Source organism: Anolis sagrei, chromosome 3 (assembly GCF_037176765.1).
Source record: "Anolis sagrei isolate rAnoSag1 chromosome 3, rAnoSag1.mat, whole genome shotgun sequence".
NCBI classification, from domain to species: Eukaryota; Metazoa; Chordata; class Lepidosauria; order Squamata; family Dactyloidae; genus Anolis; species Anolis sagrei.
This window is the reverse complement of record NC_090023.1, coordinates 2,216,503-2,238,387: the sequence shown is the minus strand read 5'-3', so window position 1 is coordinate 2,238,387 and position 21,885 is coordinate 2,216,503. Positions and strand designations below refer to the sequence as shown.

General features: G+C 44.5%; 1 protein-coding gene across 2 annotated transcripts in view; it reads right to left on the bottom strand.

The window, feature by feature from the left end:
- NUP98 (nucleoporin 98 and 96 precursor) overlaps positions 1–21,885 on the bottom strand; it is a 102,159-nt gene that overhangs the window by 71,954 nt on the left and 8,320 nt on the right. For both annotated transcript variants that reach the window (XM_067466404.1, XM_067466405.1), the window contains exons 2-10: positions 17,990–18,089; positions 15,734–15,835; positions 15,459–15,638; positions 13,721–13,860; positions 13,102–13,209; positions 8,254–8,437; positions 6,717–6,877; positions 2,958–3,095; positions 537–618 (exon numbers count right to left, since the gene is read on the bottom strand). In XM_067466404.1, coding sequence (XP_067322505.1) covers positions 537–618; positions 2,958–3,095; positions 6,717–6,877; positions 8,254–8,437; positions 13,102–13,209; positions 13,721–13,860; positions 15,459–15,638; positions 15,734–15,835; positions 17,990–18,062 — 1,168 coding nt within the window. In that variant the 5' untranslated portion in view covers positions 18,063–18,089. The remainder of the gene's footprint in view (positions 1–536; positions 619–2,957; positions 3,096–6,716; positions 6,878–8,253; positions 8,438–13,101; positions 13,210–13,720; positions 13,861–15,458; positions 15,639–15,733; positions 15,836–17,989; positions 18,090–21,885) is intronic.

Genomic DNA, 21,885 nt, shown 5'->3' with positions numbered 1-21,885 from the left:
CCCCAAAGGGACTTAGGGTGGCTAACATGAGGCCAAGCCCAAAAATAATACAGCAAAGTTAGACACAAAACAACAGACATATTACATCAAAAACAAAATACATAAAGTAACAAAATAAAGTAAAATAAACAGTACAAAATAACATAATAAAATCAAGCAGAAAGGGTGGGCCAAATGCACAAGATAAAATGTAAAACGTTAAAAACCTGGGTGAGATAGGGGAAAAAAGGTATATTTGTGAGGGAGGAGTCCAAGAAAGGGGAGCAGTGGGGTTTGGCTTTATTAAGGACAGGGGGAAAGTCCTTGTTCCAGAAATTCAAGCAGACACTGAGCCTGGAATCTCCTGCAGAAGAAACACCCCCCAACTCTGCTGGGACTCTCCCCAGTTCCTCCTGGATCACAGTTTAGCTGGCAATACCGACTCCTAGGGACCTTCATCCCAAGGGACGCTCTGGGATGCTGAACACAACAGTGAATAAGATGCACTCACTTTTCTGCAAAGGTGCCCAAGAGAAAGGGTCTGCTTCATCTCTTACCAAAAATTCCAGTTGTGGTTCCAAACGAAGGTGCGCTGGTGGTGGTGGTTCCAAACCCGGTAGGCTTGTTGCTGAACAGGGACTGAAAGTTTAAAACACATGGAAATGTTGAGGCTTCACAGAATCATATACACAGAGTCAACACATGGCAAGTGAAATCTGGTGCATTCTCCTTCTCTGAAGGTTTTTAAGCAGAGACTAGATGGATAGCTGTCAGAAAGACTTGGATGGTGTCTTCCCTGATGGAAGAAGGCAGTTGGATTGGATGACCCTTGGTGCCTCTTCCAACAAGGATTCTGTGGTGCTTTCCCTTTATTCGTTGTGAAGGAGCATCTAGAAAGCACATCGTCCAGCATGCTCTGCCCCATGGCTGCCCCAGAATCATAGAATCCTAGAATCAAGAGAGTTGGAAGAGACCTCCTGGGCCATCCAGTCCAACCCTGTTCTGGCAAGAAGCAGGAATATTGCATTCAAATCACCCCTGACAGATGGCCATCCAGCCTCTGCTTCAAAGCTTCCAAAGGAGCCTCCAGCACACTCGGGGGCAGAGAGTTCCACTGCTGAACGGCTCTCACAGTCAGGAAGTTCTTCCTCATGTTCAGGTGGAATCTCCTCTCTTGTAGTTTGAAGCCATTGTTCCCTTACGCCCAGGTCTCCAGGAAAGCTCCCTCCTCCCTGTGGCTTCCTCTCACATATTTCTACACGGCCCTCATCATATCTCCTCTCATCCTTCTCTTCTTCAGGCTAAACATGCCCAGCTCCTTAAGCCGCTCCTCATAGGGCTTGTTCTCCAGACCCTTGATCATTTGAGTCGCCCTCCTCTGGACACATTCCAGCTTGTCAACATCTCCCTTCAATTGTGGTGCCCAGAATTGGACACAATATTCCAGGTAAAGTGGTCTAACCAAGGCGGAAGAGAGCATGGGGAGCATGACTTCCCTAGATCTAGACACTAGGCTCCTATTGATGCAGGCCAAAATCTCATTGGCTTTTTTTGCTGCCACATCACATTGTTGGCTCATGTTTAACTTGTTGTCCACGAGGACTCCAAGATCTTTTTCACACAAGGGGACCAGCTGCTGCTCTATCTCCTTTAATGCACACCTATTTGAAAGGGAGATGCTGCTGCAACAGGCCTCTCCTCAGCCTCAGGAAAGAGGAGAGAGACCATCTGGTGCAGTGGTTCTCAACCTGGGGTCCCCAGATGTTTTGGGCCTCCAACTCCCAGAAATCCCAGCCAGTTTACCAGCTGTTAGGATTTCTGGGAGTTGAAGGCCAAAAACATCTGAGGACCCCAGGTTGATAACCACTGATCTGGTGAGTGACTCCAAGGCAGAACTACACTTCCCAAGAGCCAACACTCCAGAGGACAGGAGCAGGATTCACAACGATCTTGACAGATTAGAGAGATGGGCCAAAACTAACAAAATGAGGTTCAACAGTGACAAATGCAAGAGACTCCACTTTGGCAGGAAAAACGAAATGTAAAGATACAGAATGGGGGACGATGAGGCCTGGCTCGAGAGCAGGACGTGTGAAAAAGATCTTGGAGTCCTCATGGGGAGGAAGTTAAACATGAGCCAGGAATGTGATGTGGCGGCAAAAAAAGCCAACGGGATTTTGGCCTGCATCAATAGGAGCATAGTGTCTAGATCTAGGGAAGTCATGCTCCCCATGCTCTATTCCGCTTTGGTTAGACCACACCTGGAATATTGTGTCCAATTCTGGGCACCACAATTCAAGAGAGATATTGACAAGCTGGAATGTGTCCAGAGGAGGGCGACTCAAAGGATCAAGGGTCTGGAGAACAAGCCCTATGAGGAGCGGCTTAGGGAGCTGGGCATGTTTAGCCTGAAGAAGAGAAGTCTGAGAGGAGATATGATAGCCATGTATAAGTATGTGAGAGGAAGTCACAGGGAGGAGGAGGGAGCAGGCTTCCTTTCTGCTTCCCTGGAGACTAGGACGGAATGGAAGAATGGCTTCAAACTGCAAGAGAGGAGATTCCATCTGAACCTGAGGAAGAACTTCCTGACTGTGAGAGACGTTCAGCAGTGGAACTCTCTGCCCCGGAGTGTGGTGGAGGCTCCTTCTTTGGAAGCTGTTAAACAGAGGCTGGATGGCCATCTCTCAGGGGTGCTTTGAATGCGATTTCCCTGCTTCTTGGCAGAAAGGGGTTGGACTGGATGGCCCATGAGGTCTCTTCCAACTCTAGGATTCTATGATTCTATAAGATTCCATAATACTGAGCCGTGTCAGTTACAGTGGTGTCAAACTACACTGATTCTACAGTGCAAAGACGCACTCCATGTGGCTTGGCTGGAGCTGAAATCCTTGTCACTAAAAAAAGGACTGCATTTCTAGAAAGCCACATGCTCTCCACATCTTCCCCCAGCGAGACCTTGCGGCTTTTTGATGACATACCGAGCCGCCAACTCCAAATCCGGTGCTGGCCGTTCCAAAGAGTCCCGTCGCTTGTCCGAAGGCGGTGGCCGTGTTCGTGTTGGCGGCCGTTCCAAAGAGGCCCGGGGTCTGCGAGGGCTGCGTGGCTCCAAACAGGCCCTGCAGACACAAAAGGGGCTATTATTATTATTATTATTATTTATTAAACTTTATTTGTTTATTTGTTTATAGCACGTCATGAGGAGACAGGAAAGCCTAGAGAAGGGAATGATGCTGGGGAAAGTGGAAGGCAAAAGGAAGAGGGGCCGACCAAGGGCAAGATGGATGGATGGCATCCTTGAAGTGACTGGACTGAACTTGAAGGAGCTGGGGGTGGTGACGGCCGACAGGGAGCTCTGGCGTGGGCTGGTCCATGAGGTCACGAAGAGTCGGAGACGACTGAACGAATGAACAACAAAGCATCTCCCGAAGGACTCGATGCGGCTTACAAAGGCCAACGCCTCAACACACAACATAACAATACAAAACCTAAGGCAAATTAAAAACAATTAACGCAATATAAACAACAAGCAATAAACAATACGCTCTGAGAAAAAGGGAGCCTGCAGCACATTCCTTGACTGTTCTGCAGACCAGGGACTACTCCTTCAGATCAGGAAAAGCGACATTAAACATAACCAGGGCTTGATTCAGCCAAGCTTTGGCCATGCCGAACATCGAGCTTCAACCCAGTGCAATCCCATGCAGAAGACTGGCAATGATTTTCGTTTCGTTTAATGCGCCAGACATGGGATCTAAATGCGTGCCCATTGCTGACGACTGTTTCATTCCTTTCTGAATACAGGGCAGGGCCCAGAAGTCCTGGAACCATTCAGGGGCCACCAAACTGCTCAAATTTGCAGAATTTGATAAACTAACTTGTCTTCTATAGAAAGAAAAATGTAATGTTAGTTTGTGGGATCAACGTAACTCAAAAACAACTGGACAAATTTATTTATTTATTTACTTCATTTGTATACCGCTATTCTCAGCCCTAAGGCGACTCACAGCGGTTAACAACAATCAAGCAAAGCAACACAAGGCAAAACAATCAAAGCAAAAATTCAATGCGGCATCAACAAGTTATTTAAAAACAATTAACACAGAAGCAGACTAAACTATTAAACAGTAGCAAACATTCAAGTGGCGTCTCATAACTAGAATCATGATCCAAACTCGTCAATTGTAGTTCCATTTCCTGAATTCATTGCACTGCCTATTCAAACGCCTGCTCAAATAACCAGGTTTTCACTTTTCTCCGGAATACCATCAATGAGGGAGCCAATCTAATGTCCGTGGGAAGGGCGTTCCACAGCCAAGGGGCCACCACCAAAACTTGGACACAATACACCTCTCAGGCCAACAAGTGACCATCACTCATAAAAAACACTAAAAAATACAGCAGAAGAAGCTTAAAAAGTCAAAAAACAAAAAAATACATTACAACACATGCGCAAAACCACATATATATTTGCAAACACACTTATACACAAATATATGCACACACATATACATACACAAAACACATATACACAGACTGGGCCACAGCAACGCATGGAAGGGGACGGCTAGTCTTAGAAATAAAAAAATAACTGGAAGCCTTTTGTAGAATATATAAGTAGAACATTTAAAGACTGGCCCATAATAGTGCTGAGTGATTAAAAATACGTTATCAGAAAAAAGAGCAAGATTCGGATAAAATGTCGCACAACGAGGTCACCTTTTAATACTTTATGTAAAATGTACATGTATAAAAAATATACACTGCTTGATCAGACAAATTATTGCAAGACTCAATCTCAGTGTAGGGTCGGGATGTTTTCTTTCAAATAAGATACATACGTTTTATTGGAAAGTTGGGGTTTTTTTTGTCGTGTCAGGAGTGACTTGAGAAACTGCAAGTCGCTTCTGGTGTGAGAGAATTGGCCGTCTACAAGGACGTTGCCCAGGGGACAATGCCCGGATGTTTTGATGTTTTCTCATCCTTGTGGGAGGCTCCTCTCATGTCCCCACATGAGGAGCTGGAGATGACAGAGGGAGCTCATCCGCCTCTCCCCGGATTCGAACCTGCGACCTGTCGGTCTTCAGTCCAGCCGGCACAGGGGTTTAACCCACTGCGCCACCGGGGGCTCCATTATTGGAAAGTGTAAAATTACTATTGTTTATGTACTGCGGTAATGTTAAAATGTGTATAATGTGAAAATAATAATAAATAAAATTTATGTTAAAAGAAGAGTGGGCACGAGTTGGACTGGATGAGGAACTATTATAAGAGGTTTGCGCCTGTGTATGCTGGGCAATATCTCAGGCCAGGGCTTCTTAAACGTTTCCCACTCTCGACCCTTTTCCACCTGAGAAATGTTTACATGGCCCTGAGTATATACCATATATACTCAAGTATAAGCCTTTTTTTAGGCTGAAAAAGTTCTCTCGGCTCAAGTCAAGGTTATTTATTATTTTACTCTGTTATTATTACTATATTTATTATTATTATTATTATCATCATCATCATCATCATCATCAGTCAGCACGTCAACAACTTAAATCTAGAAATAGTTTTCTAAGATCTACAGAGACACTCGCTGGAACCTCAGCAAGCGAGAGTCCAAAAGTGGCAGGCTCAAACCCAGAACCTCAATCGATGGCTGATACCCAATGAGAGACTCCCCCCTGGGCACACTGAAGACGGGGCGGCTTGGAAGGCACTGAACAGACTGCACTCTGGCACCACAAGCTGCACAGACAACCTTAGGAAATGGGGCCACAAAGTGGAATCCACGACATGTGCGTGTGGAGAAGAGCCAACCCCTGACCACCTGCTGCAATGCACCCTGAGCCCTGCCACATGCACAAGGGAGGACCTTCTTGCAGCAACACCAGAGGCACTCCAAGTGGTCAGCTACCGGTCAAAGGACATTTAACCAACTACCAAACTCACAAATTTTGTATTTTGTCTGTTTGTTTGTTTGCTTTGTTCTGTTAGAAATATAATTGACTGGCTGCCCTGACACGACAAATAAATAATAATAATAATAATAATAATGATTATTATTATTACTGCATAGAATGCCGTTACAGGTCATATACAAGCATATAATCTAGAATACATGTGTATACACACACAGAAGAAAGGAATACAAGATATAGAAGTGTTGCATCATTAAACAAGCTATGCAGCTAAAACACCAAAATGCAATATAATACGAAACAGACAGACAAAGAATTTCAGTTCCTTGCCATTCTTTCAAAGCAAACCAAGAGACCTGCCTGGCACATTGGAGTATTATTCCCACCTGCCATCATTAGCATTCTTGGAGGAGAATTCAAAGCCACAGCTGTGTTAGTCTAGCTTCAGATGCATCAATGCCTTTCAGAGTTGCTACAACAGGTATGGGCAAACTTCGGCCCTCCTCCACTCTGTTAGGAATTGTGGGAGTTGAAGTCTAAAACACATGGAAGGAGGGTGGAAGTTTGCCCATGCCTGTGCTACAAAATCCCTTTGCATCACTTGAATAAATGGACCACCAAGCGTCTAACTCAGAAGGAGGCAGCCTCCCATCTCTTGAGGAGCAAAGAGGCAACTTGGCCCTCCAACAACAACACTGAGACTGCTGCTCTCAGCATCCCCTCCGTTGATGGGGCAGATAGGGGACTGCTGGGAATTGCAGTCCCACTGCATCTAGAGAGGCCCCAACATTGCTGCCTCCACCTTTTAAGTTATTAGAGTGCTTATCTCCTTACCATCGTGTTTGTGTTGGGCTGCCCCAGGGTGCTGGTGTTGCCAAAGGAAAAGCCAGTGTTTGCGGTCGTGATCTGTCCAAAGGGCTTGTTGAAGAGGCTGGTGGTCTGCTGCTGGGGCTGGCCAAAGAGGCTGGTGGTCCCGGCCCCAAAACCAGTCGTACCTGTGAGAGAGGGGAGCAGTGCCATCACAGGTCTTTCAATGACGCAGAGAGCATGTGGGGGTCACAGGTAACATTCACTGTAGCAGGCAGCTAGGATCTCAAGGTTTGGATCGTCCTGAAGATTTATTTTATTTATTTATTTACGGCATTTATATGCTGCCCTTCTTACCCCGAAGGAGACTCAGAGCGGCTCAAGAATTATACATAATAATAATAATAATAATAATACACCAGACATCATAATAATAATAATAATAATAATAATAATAATAATAATAATTGCAAGAAGATTTCGCAAACAGACTACAAGCAGAGGCACAACACCCTTGCTCAGATGATTCATTGGAACTTGTGCCACAAATCCCATCTGCCTGCGACAAAGAACTGGTGGGATCACAAGCCTGAAAAAGTTACAGAAAATGAACACGTCAAACTCCTCTGGGACTTCCGAATTGAGACGGACAGAGTTTTGGAACACAAGACTCCTGACCTCACAATCGTGTTAAAAAACGAAGTATGGATTGTCAATGTTGCAATCCCAGGTGACAGCAAATTGAAGAGAAACAACTGGAAAAGCTGACACAATAGGAGGATTTAAAAATCAAGCTGCAAAGGCTGTGGCACAAACCAGTCAAGGGGGTCCCAGTGGTGATCGGCACACTGGGTGCAGTGCCTAAAGACTTTGGCCTGCACTTAAACACAATCGGCGCTGACAAGATTACCATCTTCCAGCTGCAAAAGGACAGCTTACTGGGATCTGCAGTCATTATTCACCGATACATCACACCGTTCTAGACACTTGGGAAGGGTCCGACGTGTGATCCAATTCAACAGCCAGCAGAGTGTCTGCTGTGGACTCATCTTGTTGTGTTTCAAATAATAATAACAACAATAACAACAACAACAATAGTACAGCAGACATCACGATTGTGGAAAAGAAAAAAGTCTGGATTATTGATGTCGCCATTCCAGGCGACAGCCGCATTGAGGAAAAACAGGAAAAACTCAGCCATTTTCAGGGTCTTGAAATGGAACTGCAAAGGCTCTGGCATCAACCAGTCCAGGTGGTCCCAGTGGTCAATAGCGCACTGGTTGCCATGCCAAAAGATCTCAGCCGGCATTTGGAAACAATAAACATCGACAGAATCATGATCTGTCAACTGCAAAAGGCCACCTGACTTGGATCTGCACGCATCATTCGGAAATACATCGCACAGTCCTAGACACTTGGGAAGGGTTCGACTTGTGATTCTGTGATACAAAATCCAGCAGAGAGATCTTGTTTGCTATGACATACTGTGCTTTTGTGTCAGTAAAATAAGAAGAAGAAGCAGCAGCAGCCTGCCCAGCAGATGCCCACAGAGTTCAGTACTTACTGGCCCCGAAGCCGGTCTTATTCTGTCCGTAGGAAAAGCCTGTGTTGGTGGTGGAGGAGCCAAAGAGCCCCGTAGCTGCGCTGGACGTTGCAGTGGATGAGCCAAACAGCCCCGGGGCGGCTACAGCCCCCACAGGGTTGGAGGGGCCCTTCCTGTTGGCTTGGTAGTCCTCCAGGCGAAGCTCCTGCGGAAGAAATACGAATTGAGCAGAGTCAAGTCACCGCTGCGACCCCGCATCAATCCATCCCCAAATGCAAACACACCACCTCAGCAGCAATAATGGAAGAGCATAATTGCTCTGTCCTGATACATTACATTGCCCTATCTCCAAGTGTTTATACATTTTTTAATCTTTGCAATTGGCCCTGCCCTCTGTGATTATTCTCAGTGTTTAATGTTCTGATTTTTTATTGTTGCGCTGTTTATTTATATTGGTTTTGTATCTTATGTTATTTAATTTTCTTATTTTTTGTTGTGATCTTGTGTTATATTCCCTGAATACAGGAACAATCCCCTGCAAAATACCCTGAAAAGCACTTTAATTACCCATTGGTTTGCTCTCTACTCTTGGTTTAAAACCCTCCTACTAGGCACATCCTTTGTTAATGTCCAGCATTTACTTTTAAAGTTTTAACTATTACATCTGGCCCAGCCATAGGTTTTTAAATTCTTCTGTGTTACTGTCCATGTCTGAGTTATACTAATTGTACTGTTTATTTTGCTTATTGCTTGTTGTTTTTATTATTGTTTGTTATTTATCGATGTGTTGTTGGGCTTGGTCTCATGTAAGCCCCTCTGAATCCCTTGGGGAGATGGTAGTGGGGTATAAATAAAGTTTTATTATTGTTGTTGTTGTTTTACTGTATTGATGGGCGTGGCCTCATGTAAGCCAGCCCAAGTCCCATTGGAGAGATGGTGGCGGGGTATAAATAAATTAAATTATTATTATTATTATTATTATTATTATTATTATTATTATTATTGTCACAGGGATTAGAAGCTCCCTTTCAGAGAGCTGGACACATATTCAAGGGTTGCTTCTGCAAAAGCAGAAAAGGCCCTGTCTCGTGTCTACCCCTCTGTTTAAGGAGCTCCACTGGCTGCCATTTATTTTCCGAGCCCAATTCAAGGTGCAGGTGCTCACCTACAAAGCCCTGAACGGCTTGGGACCACCCTACCTGCGTGACCGCATCTCCATCTACGAACCCACACGCTCGCTCCGGTCATCTGGGGAGGCCCTGCTCGTGATCCCACCTACGTCGCAAGCGCGCTTGGTGGGGACACGAGACAGGGCCTTTTCTGTGGCGGCCCCCCGACTTTGGAATGCCCTTCCAAAAGATCTTCGCCAGGCCCAACTTTAGCAGCTTTCAGAAAGAGCCTAAAAACTTGGCTGTTCCGATGTGCCTTCTCAGATTAGGAATCCCCCACCCAAGTCCTAGAAGCACTTTAGTACAATTAACATTACTGCACACCGTACTATTTTATTCCTATGCTCCTCCTGCCACTCCAGCACTTTTAACCCTGTACCCCATTGTGCTGGCCGGCCCAGTTTTAAAGTGTCATGATGTATTGTTATTGTCGTTGTTGCTTGCTTAACTATTGATTTGCTGTGTTTTTTACTGTTGTGTTATGTTTCTACTGTATTGTGTTTTGAGGCTTCGGCCTGTGTAAGCCGCATCGAGTCCTCCGGGAGATGCTAGCGGGGTACAAATAAAGTTAATAATAATAATAATAATAATAATAATAATAAAAAGCAGGTTCTGGGAACTCCAGCGCAGCATCATTTCTAACCAAATGTGTGACCCACAGGAAAATCCCCCTTTTCCTCTCCCCTGTGTCTCCCTCCCCTTCGTTCCTCTTAAAAGGCGATGCCAACAAAACCATTTGTGTCCATGTGCTGCCAAAGCAAGCACCACCACTCTTGTAATAATACAAGGGACTAAAACTAATGTAAAACAGCAGAGGGAAGAGTCTTGTTTTCCCTCCTACACTGCCAATATAATCCAGATTATAAAAGTAGATAATCCACATGATCTGCTTTGACATGGAATATATGAGTCTACACTGCCACATAATCAGGTTCAAAGCAGATAATCTGGAATTTATATGGCAGTGTAGAAGGGGCCTGAGACACAATGGAGCCAGGGTTCAAATGGAAGGGGAAAAGGATTCCACCTAAACATTAGGAAGAACATCCTGATGATCACAGCTGTTAAGCAGTGGAATCTGCTTCTGCCTGTTTATGTCAGACTAGCCACCCCCTGCCATGCGTTGCTGTGGCCCAGTTTCTGTATATGTGTTTTGTGTGTATATATATTTATGTATATATGTGTGTTTGCGTGTATGTGTAGTTTTGCGCATGCGTTGTAATGTTTTTTGGTTTTTAGCATTTAAAGTCCCTTCTGTTGCATTTTTCAGTGTTTTTATGAGTGATGGTCACTCATTGGCCTGAGAGGTGTCTTGTGTCCAAATTTGGTCTCAATTCGTCCAGTGGTTTTTGAGTTCTGTTAATCCCACAAACGAACATTACATTTTTATTTTGTACTAGCTGTCCCCAGCCACACATTGCTGTGGCCCAGTCTGGTGATCTCAAAAATAAAGTAATGAAAAAGTGTTGGTTTCTAATATATGTAATGTCTTTCTGCTTGTGGATACTTCTTGTTGTTTCTTTGTCAGTGTGGATGTAGAGATTGCCTGGTTTGCCTGCTCTGGAACATGGAACGTATGATTGTCCTTTAGGGGTCCCTTTCAAATCTATGATACTATATCTCTCTGTGTGTGTGAATCATATCTATCTATATCTATGGCTGGATGGCTCTTTGTCAGGAGGGCTTTGATTACATTTTCTTGCTCTCGTGAAGGGAGTTGGACTGGATGGCCTTAAGTATTTCCTGATGGTCATGGGGGTTCTGTGCAGGAGGTTTGCCCTAATGATATCATTCATGGGCTTCAGAGTGCACTTTGATTGTAGGTGGACTATAAATCCCAGTAACTACAACTCCCAAATGTGAAGATCTATTTCCCCCAAGCTCCATTTGTGTTCATATTTGGGCATATGGAATATTTGTGCCATGTTTGGTCCAGATCCATCATTGTTTGAGTCCACAGTGCTCTCTGGATGTAGGTGAACTACAACTCCCAAACTCAAAGTCAATGCCCACCAAACCCTTCCAGGGTTTTGGTCATGGGAGGCCTGTGTGCCATGTTTGGTTCAATTCCACCATTGGTGGAGTTCAGAATGCATTTTGATTGTAGGTACACTATAAATCCCAGCAACGACAATTCCCAAATGACAAAATCAATTTTTTTGAGTGGAGGACATACATTGGACTGTTAGGTGTCTTGTGTCCAAATTTGGTGACAATTCCCCCAGTGGTTTTTGAGTTCTGATGGTATCACAAACGAGCATTACATTTTTATTTATATAGATAACATCACCATATAATGGTATAGTACAATATAGTAATATATAATACTGACATTGTACTATGCTAATAATAGAATATATTGTATGCATATATATCTTGCAAGCCGCTCTGAGTACCCTTCGGGGCGAGAAGGGCGGCATATAAATGTCGTAAATCTATATATATATATAAATGCTCTGTGCATAATGAGTACCTTAAAAACAAAAGAACCAATGAATGAAATGACACCAAATTTGGCAACAAAATGTCTCACAACACAAGGAGTGACCTTCACTCAAAAAATTATGATTTTGTCATTTGGGAGTCGTTGCTGGGATTTATAGTTCAGCTACAATTAAAGAGCATTCTGAACTCTATCAACGATGGAATTGAACCAAACTTGGGACACAGAACTCCCATGACCAACAGAAAACACTGGAAGGGTTTGGTGGGCATTGACTTTGAGTTTGGGAGTTGTAGTTCACCTATATCCAGAGAGCACTGTGGACTCAAACAATGATGGATCTGGACCAAACTTGGCATGAATATTCCATGTGTCCAAATATGAATACAGATGGAGTCTGGGGGAAATAGACCTTGACATTTGGGAGTTGTAGTTACTGGGATTTATAGTTCACCTACACTCAAAGAGCATCCTGAACCCCACCAACGATAGAATTGGGGCAAACTTGCCACACTGAACCCCCATGACCAACAGAAAATACTCGTTTACACACAAGCATAAAGAAGGGGGAGGAAGGAGGGATGAGAGAGGGGAGGGGGAAAGGAAGGAGTGTGTGAGAGAGAAAGAGAGCAAGAGAAGAAAGGAAGAGAGAAGAAATGAGGAAGTGAGGCCAGGCAGAGACCTCAAAACTCTTACTATAGGCCACAGCAACACGTGGCAGGGCACAGCTAGTAGTACGATATAGTAATATATAATACTGACATTGTACTATGCTAATAATAGAATATATTGTATGCATATATATCTTGCAAGCCGCTCTGAGTCCCCTTCAGGGCGAGAAGGGCAGCATATAAATGTCGTAAATAAATAAATATTTATTTATTTATTTACTTACTTCGCTTATATACCGCAATTCTCAACCCGAGGGCGACTCATTGCGGTGTACAACATAGAAAACAGGTGCAAAATACAAAACACAGTGTAAAATAATCCAACAATTCAACATTATCAAAAACATCTCATCAAACATCAACATTACTACAAAAGCCATTCCGAGTCGTCTCATCGTCAAATCTACAATCCGATATCATTTCCGTTGAATAAGAACATCCTGACAATCACAGATGTTCAACAGTGGAATCTGCTTATTCCTGTTGATTTCAGATGGATTTAGCACCTTCTGAAAGCAAATTCCACATATAGATACGGGCAGAAACACAGGTATACACACAGAAACAAGACACTGGACAGACGGACCTCTAACGATTTGCTTTCGTACTCCTTCATTGCAGTGATACACTGGTGCTTGGTGCTGATGTTGGTGCTGACTCCAGACTTCACCATGGTGTCCGTCCCAGTCGGCGGCTGTAAGAAGGCAAAAGGGAAACATATTGGACTCACGCGTCCAGAAGTGCAGGCAGTTATCACACAGAGGTGCAACAGCACTCCCTTCGGAGGCCAGAAGACTGTTAAAAGGCCTTGCATGATGCACAAAATCCAGGTGCAGATTCCTGCTCAGTCACAGGCCTCCTAGGTGACTGATTTCTTGCCCAGGCAGAGAACAAGGCCAGAAGCACTTAGGGGAAAGGATCCCAAGATAGCTTTGTTTGTGTTGATACAGAGGGGGAAAGAACATCCTGCTACTCAGCCACCTTCCCTCCTGGCCTGAGTTTGTTGCCATGCCTTCTGCTATACTATCAACAACCCCACCCGGGCTATTCATGACTCATCTTTCCGCAGCCTGGCTCTCTGGTTCTCCTCCTTTCATTCCTCTTGAAAGGAAAACCCCTTTCTGCCTTTTGCTTGAGCTGACAAGTCCAAGTCCAAAAGCTAAGCCTGAGAATGCTGGGATACTTCCTGCAAAGGAGGGACTCACGTTGAACTTAATGGTAGTCCCAGTCGGAACCGCAGTAAAGCTCGTTGACCCAAAGAGAGAGCCGGACGTTCCTCCGAAGGGGTTGGAGGTGGTGTTGGTGGTTCCAAACAGGCCCCCGCTGCTGGTACTCGTCCCAAAGTCTGCAAAAAAAGGGAAAGAAAGGTAAAGGTTGTCCCCTGACATGAAGTCCAGTCATGTCGGACTCTGGGGTGTGGTGCTCATCTCCATTTCTAAGCCGAAGAGCCAGTGTTGTCCGTAGACACCTCCAAGGTCATGTGGCCGGCATGACTGCATGGAGCGCCGTTACCTTCCCGCCAGAGCAGTAACTATTGGTCTACTCACATTTACATGTTTTCAAACTGCTAGGTTGACAAAAGCTAGAGCTGACGGTGGAAGCTCACACTGCTCCCCGGAATCAAAACTGTGACCATTCGGTCAACAAGCTCAGCAGCTCAGCGCTTTAACCCACTGCGCCACCGGGGGCTCCCCATAAATTAGTATAAAACTAATAAAAATAGAAGGAGCATAAGCAGCTAAGTATCTTTTGACCAAAAACGGGCAACAGCAATGGCACTGTCTGTAACCTTTAACAATTCTTCCTCTGTGTGTGAGGCAGAGCATTGTGGGCAAGCACACAGATGCAGAGTAGTCTGCTCTGCTCCACAGTCGCACTAGGTGGAGGATTCTTCTAGTTCATGCCATTTGGCCAGGTTGTCTTTGGATCTGCCCACTCCACTTCTGAGTCTGTTCAGGGACTTCCAAGTTGACCATTCATGGTTTGCCCCTGGAAGAAGACCCTTGGCGGGGGGCATCCAATTGAGATTTACTGGTTTAGCTGCCCAGGCTCTTGCTCAGGGAACATTAAGGGGAGTGATGGTTCTCTTGAAGTTTTCCTTTCAGTTGAGTCTACTGAGAGGAATACTCCGAATTGATCTTGCCAAAAACCAACAGGCAACCATCATAAGTGCCTATGCACCAACACTAGATGCTGACGAAGACATCAAGGAGAAATTCTACTGTCAGCTGGACACCGCCCTATCGGGGATACCTAAGGAGGACAAAATCATCCTCCTGGGGGACTTTAATGCAAGAGTCGGGCGAGACTTCGGCCTGTGGCCAGGGACCATCGGAAAAGAGGGGGTTGGAAACAGCAACTCAAACGGCATCCTGCTTCTCACCAAATGTGCGGAACACAACCTTGCCATCACCAACACACTCTTCTGCCAGATAAACAAGTTCAAGATCCACAATTGTCAACATGTGTGGCCCTTTGGTTTTTGGTGTATACACAAACTTGGTTTCATACACAAAATTGTAAAAAAAAAATTGCATGCAACATTATGTACATGCCTTGTATAAGGTGCATATCACTCAGAAACGAATCTCATGTTTAGCCTTGGGTCTTATCTCTAAGACATTTCATTGTGTATATGCTATATTTTTTTAAAATGCTAAATATGGAACTGTTCTGGGAGAAGGGATATTTAACCTGTAATACTTATCCATATTCTTCTAGAATTATAAGTCACATCTTCCTCCTACACAATTTGTAGTCTTCCTGATAAGAAGCACCTCATGAGCAAGATTATCATAACTTTTATTATTTTCTGTATCGACAGCGAGTTTGATAGCTCGCTCACAAGAAGAGAAAAAAGGTGGCCCACCTGAGCACAACTATGGTTCCTGCAATCGCACTGTGCAGAGGGCGACCAGAAACAACTAGGAGAGGGATACTCACTGCCAAAGCCCACCGGCTTGCTCTGTGCAAAGGCATTGTTCTGGGATGAGAAGAGGCCTCCCCCGGTGCTCGCCGTTCCAAACAAGCCCGTGGAGGTTCCAGTGGACGTCCCAAAGCCAAAGCCGGTGCTGGTGGAAGAGGTGGCCGGCTGGCTAAAGGTGCTTGAACCAAAGAGCCCTCCTGAAACCAGAAACAGGATCCAATCAGACCAGGCTGGGACAAGAGGGTAGTCAAGGAAGGCATTGAGGGAACGAAAAGCAACAGGGATACTCTACCAGGTTTGGTCTGTGCGCTCCCAAAGAGCCCTCCAGTGTTATTGTTGGATCCAAACGCAGACGTCCCAAATGCTCCTCCGCTTGTGGTGCCGAAGCCAGCATCTGCAAAACATGAACAGGACTTGAGAAGCGTGGTCTGGAGATCAGAAAGGGTCTGGAACTTCTGGGTAAGCGCCTGGCCTTGCAGGCAGGAGCTGTCATGGCTGACCTACAGGAAGTAAGGCTATTTCAAAGGGAAGGCATCCTGTAGGGCCACAGCCTCTGGCCAGCTGTGGCTCTTTGGGATGCTGGAAGTGCTACACAGACAGCTGCATCCATTCACAGCCACTCAAAACCAGAAATCAGATGAACAGAATATTGTGTTTCCATTACTCCAGGGACTCAAGGGACGTTAATATATGCTACTAAGGAGGCTGTCGAGGTCCTGAACCGGTGCTTGGCCGCTGTGACGGTCTGGATGGGGGCGAACAAATTGAAATTGAATCCAGACAAGACAGAGGTACTCCTGGTCAGTCGCAAGGCCGAACAGGGTATAGGGTTACAGCCTGTGTTGGATGGGGTCGCACTCCCCCTGAAGACGCAGGTTCGCAGTTTGGGTGTGATCCTGGACTCATCGCTGAGCCTGGAGCCCCAGGTTTCGGCGGTGACCAGGGGAGCATTCGCACAGTTAAAACTCGCGCGCCAACTGCGCCCGTACCTTGGGAAGTCTGACTTGGCCACGGTAGTCCACGCTCTGGTTACATCCCGTTTGGACTACTGCAACGCTCTCTACGTGGGGTTGCCTTTGAAGACGGCCAGGAAGCTCCAACTAGTCCAATGTTCGGCAGCAATGATACTAACGGGAGCAGAGCGCAGGGAGCATACAACTCCTCTGCTGCACCAGCTCCACTGGCTGCCGATCTGCTACCGGGCTCAATTCAAAGTGCTGGCGTTGGCCTTTAAAGCCCTAAACGGTTCTGGCCCAACTTACCTATCCGAACGTATCTCGGCCTATCAGCCCGCCAGGACCCTAAGATCTTCTGGGGAGGCCCTGCTCTCTATCCCGCCTGCTTCACAGGTGCGGCTGGCGGGTACGAGAGACAGGGCCTTTTCTGTGGTGGCCCCGCGGCTATGGAACGCCCTGCCCTTGGAGGTAAGATCAGCCCCTTCATTGATGATATTCCAAAGAAGATTGAAGACCTGGATGTTTAGGCAGGCATTTGGTTAACCCAATGCAACGAATGGTAACTGACTAAAGGACTGGCAACATGGATGACGAACTGGATCACGTTTTTAGTTAAGAGTCGAACTGGATTGGTATTGATGCATGAATTGTGTTTTTATGTTTTTTATGCTTTTAACTTTTTTACTGTTGATTGTTATATTATGTTGTAAACCGCGTTGAGTCGCCGGCTAGGCTGAGAAACGGCGGTATATAAATATAGCAAATAAATAAATAAATAAATAAATAAAGGAGAGGCCCTGCTCTCGGTCCCACCACCTTCGCAAGCGCGTTTGGTGGGAATGAGAGACAGGGCCTTCTCTATGGTGGGCCCTCGGCTATGGAACTCTCTCCAGAGCGAGATTAGATCTGCCCCCTCCCTCTTGTCCTTCAGGAGGCTAGTGAAATCCTGAATGTTTCAACTGAACACCTTGATTAGCATATAATGGTCTGACAGTGCCTGGAGCAAACTTTCGTTGTGAGGTGATTAGATGTCCTTGTTTGTTTCCTCTCTGTTGTTGTGACACAGCATTTTATTTGAGAACACAGAAATGCTGGACCACTCTCACAACCACCATGTCAGACTACACAGAGAAGCCATTGAAATTTCAACAGAAAGGAGGAAACCATGGAAATGAACAAAATCTGGCTACCAGTATTAAAAAACTCTAAAATTACTACAGCACAACAACAGAGAGGAAACAAACAAGGACATCTAATCAACCCTCAACAAAAGTTTGCTCCAGGCACTGCCAGGCCATTATATGCTAATCAAGGTGGCCAGTGGAAACATTCACACCTAGCTCCAGCAGACAAGAGTCCTTTGTCCCACCATAGTCATTCCACAGATATAAAAACCCTTTTCCTAGTTCCAACAGACCTCATTACCTCTGAGGATGCTTGCCATAGATGCAGGCGAAACGTCAGGAGAGAATGCCTCTAGAACATGGCCATACAGCCCGAAAAAACCTACAACAACCCAGTGATTCCGGCCATGAAAGCCTTCGACAATACAACAAGCAGAACTTCCTGTATTTTTATTCAATGCCACTTACTCTGTCCAAAGGTTGACGCCCCAAAGCCCCCCGTGTTGCCTCCGAAAGGCGTTCCGAATGATTTGTTAAACATTTTGAAGCTGTTTCAGGTTCTCAAAGCCTAAACAGAATAGAAAGAGAAAAAAAAAGACTGCGTTAGACAAACCCAGTCCTAAGAAATCCATGTTTGGCATAATTTAGAAAAATATCAAACAAATGCAGACATTTCAGGGATAGAAAATAAACGCATACCAATTTTTTTCCACATAAAGCTAGAAAACCTTTGGAGACAAAAAGAGAAGGACCCTATGAACAGTCCTGGATCCCTCACTGGGTTCTGTTATAACCTGGTCAGGCTGTCTGGGTGAGTCTGGAAGGCACTGCTTTTGTGCTGGCTGCACTTCTATCAGATTTGAAGGGAATAATACAGGGTTAGTCAAAATGCATAGGCCAATAAGCCATTCAATTGAATGGCTTATTGGCCTATGCATTTTGACTAACCCTGTACTTTGGTGTTCCTTGGGGCTTCTCTTTCACAGGTTAATTAAGGTCTCTCGTGTTAGGAGGATTAATCAGAACATATGCTCCGAGGGAGAATCAACATGAAGATCACATTCATCTTTATCTCTCATGTTCATCAGGTTCAAACCATGTCATGCTCAAGCAATGCTTATACATCCCTCTTCTGGGATTCTGAAATCCAAAATTCCCCAAAATCCAAACTTTGCCTCATGCGAGGCTAAGACAGCGACACTTCCGCTTTCTAAATGCTCATGCTTCAGGCACAAAATTATACAAAAAAACAAATTACATCAGAAAATAAATTAAAATAACAAAATGAAATACTAAAGCAAATTCACACAATATAAAATCGAACAGGATGGGTAGGACAAATCGATAAGATAAAATGATAAAACCCTGGGTGAGGTAGGAATAGAAAATATGTAATTGATGTGAGCACAAGAAAATAAAACAGTGGGGTCATTAATAAAGATTTTGAACAGAACTGGGCCCAGGACTGAACCCTACGGCACTCCTCTAGTCAGCAAAATGACACTAGTTACATTTTGCTGCCTAAGTTGGGGCAGAAAAGGATAGGCCTTCAGTCACCCAAGTCAAGGTGTAGTACCCAAAGCCAGCCAAGTTGTCTTGATGCATGAGGCAGAAAATCCCACAACATATCTTCTTATCAGTAGGAAATGAATAACTTGTTCTATTTATGTCCGGCATTGAATGTTTGCCGCTTATATGCTGTGCTCCACCCTGAGTCCCCTTTGGGGTGAGAAGGGTGGAATATAAATGGTTTAAAATAAATAAATAAATAAAATACAAAATGCTTAATAATTATACCATCTGGCTATGTGAATAAAGTGTATATGAAATAAATTTGTTTTCAGACTTGAGTCCCATCTCCACAATATCTCTTCATGTGTGTCTATGCAAATACAGGTATTTCAAAATCCTAAGCATTTCGGGTCTCAAGCATTTTGGGCTACTTTGACCAATACACAAGAGTGGACTGGATGAAAGTGAACACAAAAGACTCAGTCCAGATAAAGTAAAGTGGAATGGCAATGAAACTGTTCTAGGTGGATCATAAAATCATAGACTGGGAAGAGACCACATATTTTATTTTGTATTTCACTTTTTAAAGTGTTTATGATGTGATTTTAAAGTGTTTACTATGTGATTACCATCGGACTATGTGATTTTAATAATTGACGTATCTGTTTTATGTGTTTTTAATATAGATGTTTTAACCAATTGTGTTTTTAATTATTGCCAATATGTGAAGATGATCTGAGTACCCCTTCGAGTTGAGACAGGTGTGGTACAAATACAGTAAATAAATGAATACTATAAGTTACTATAAGTAAATACTATAAGTTACTATAAATAAATACTATAAATAAATACTATAAGGCACTATAAATATTATACTTATGTGGAGTGTACCACAATGACCTTAATAAGTACATTCCACAGAAATAGATGGTATGCTGGACAAATAACACATGGCAATTTTGAGCTGCTGCTGCTGCTTTGGTATTATTATTGATGCATCATGTAAAATATTTGTTTCAAATTGCCCTCAATGTGTGAATACACAGAAAGACAAGATATAAACTGAACAATTAAGTTGCACATCCACCCATTGCAGACTATGTGGCTTCTGAATTCAAACACGGTCATAATAGCATAACTTTCAGGATCAATAATATACTTTAGCTTCTACCAAGAACAGTCTCCAACCACAAAATAATTCAAGAAAGGAGGCTGCCCAGTTTGACACACATAAACACATACACACACACCCTTTTGCCCTCCTTCAGGGCAAAACAGTTGCTACATAAGCTATTGGTTTCTACTTCAAACCTAACATGTTTGTAGAATTTCTCATCTATCTATGTATATAATAAAAGTCAAAACTTGTATGCGGAGGACAAAAGTGTGGCGGGAGGAGTATGTGCCAGCGTTCTGATTGGCTGCCGCTGTGGTGCTATTTGCATATGGTCTCTGATTGGCCAGCTTCAATAGGAGCCCCTGGTGGAGAAAAGAGTTCATGACAGAAATGGGGACATGAGAAGGAAATTTGCATATGGTCTCTGATTGGCCAGCCTCAATTCCAAGATTCCGAGATGACAAAGAGAGGAAAGGAAAAGCCCAGAGGGGGCTGAGTCAGAACGTTACCAATACAGACCACTCTTGGTACACAGAGTCCCCATAACCCACTCTACATCCTGGTGCGGTTTGGAGGAGGATGCACCATGGATGATGGGACTTGTAATACCTGCACTCCCTTCCTAAGACCATTACAACTGCTAACAATGATAGATCAGGACAACAATTTACACAGAGAGCCCGCATGACCCACTCTACATCCTGGTGCAGTTTGGAAGAAGTTGACAATGGATGATGGGACTTGCAGTCACTTCACTCACTTCCTGAGACCCTCGCCAATGACTGATCAAGACCAAATATGGCACACAGAGTCCCCATAACCCACTCTACATCCTGGTGCACTTTCGAGGACAAACCATGGATGATGGGACTTCAAGTACCTCCACTCCCTTCCCAAGACTTCTGCAACCCTAATCTAATGTCTGATCAAGACCAAACTTGGCACACAGAGCACCCTTGACCCACTCTACATCCCGATGCTGTTTGGAGAAGGACGGACGATGGATGATGGGACTTTCAGTGCGGTTCAGGGCAGGATGGGCCACTAATGATGGGATTTGCAGTACCTTCACCCAATTCACTTCCCACAGAACATTGTAGCCCCTACAAATCAGAGACCAGGCCCAAACTTGGCACACAGAGTACTCATGGCCCACTCTACATCCTGATGCAGTTCTAAGGGGGATGGGCCATGGATGATGGGACTTGCAGTATCTTTACTCACTTACTGAAACCACGGCGACCCTGAACCAATGACTGATCAATACCAAACTTGGCACACAGAACCCCCGTGACCCTATCTATCTATCTATTTTATTTATTTATTTGGAAGTTTTCTATACCGGCCTTCTCTACATCCTGTTTAACACCAAACTTGGCATACAGAACGGCCATTACCCACTTTCTCAAATAACCCGGGCAGCGCCGGGTCCCCAAGCTAGTAGGAAATATAAATACACCTCTGTGTGTGTGTGAGAGAGAGAGAGAGAGAGAAAGAGAGAGAGAGAGAGCATGCTTATGTGGACAAAAGCCTAGTTTCCATTTTCCTATAGCCACAAAACTTGTCATATGCAAAAATGTGCAGACTTACAATTATCCTTACAATTGTTTTATGATGTGTGTAGTACAGATTGAAAGTGTTTCCAATTTCATTTGTTTTATGAAGTTTGAAATATTTATATACACAATAGCTGTCCCCTGCCACACGTTGCTGTGGCCCAGTTTGGTGATCTGGA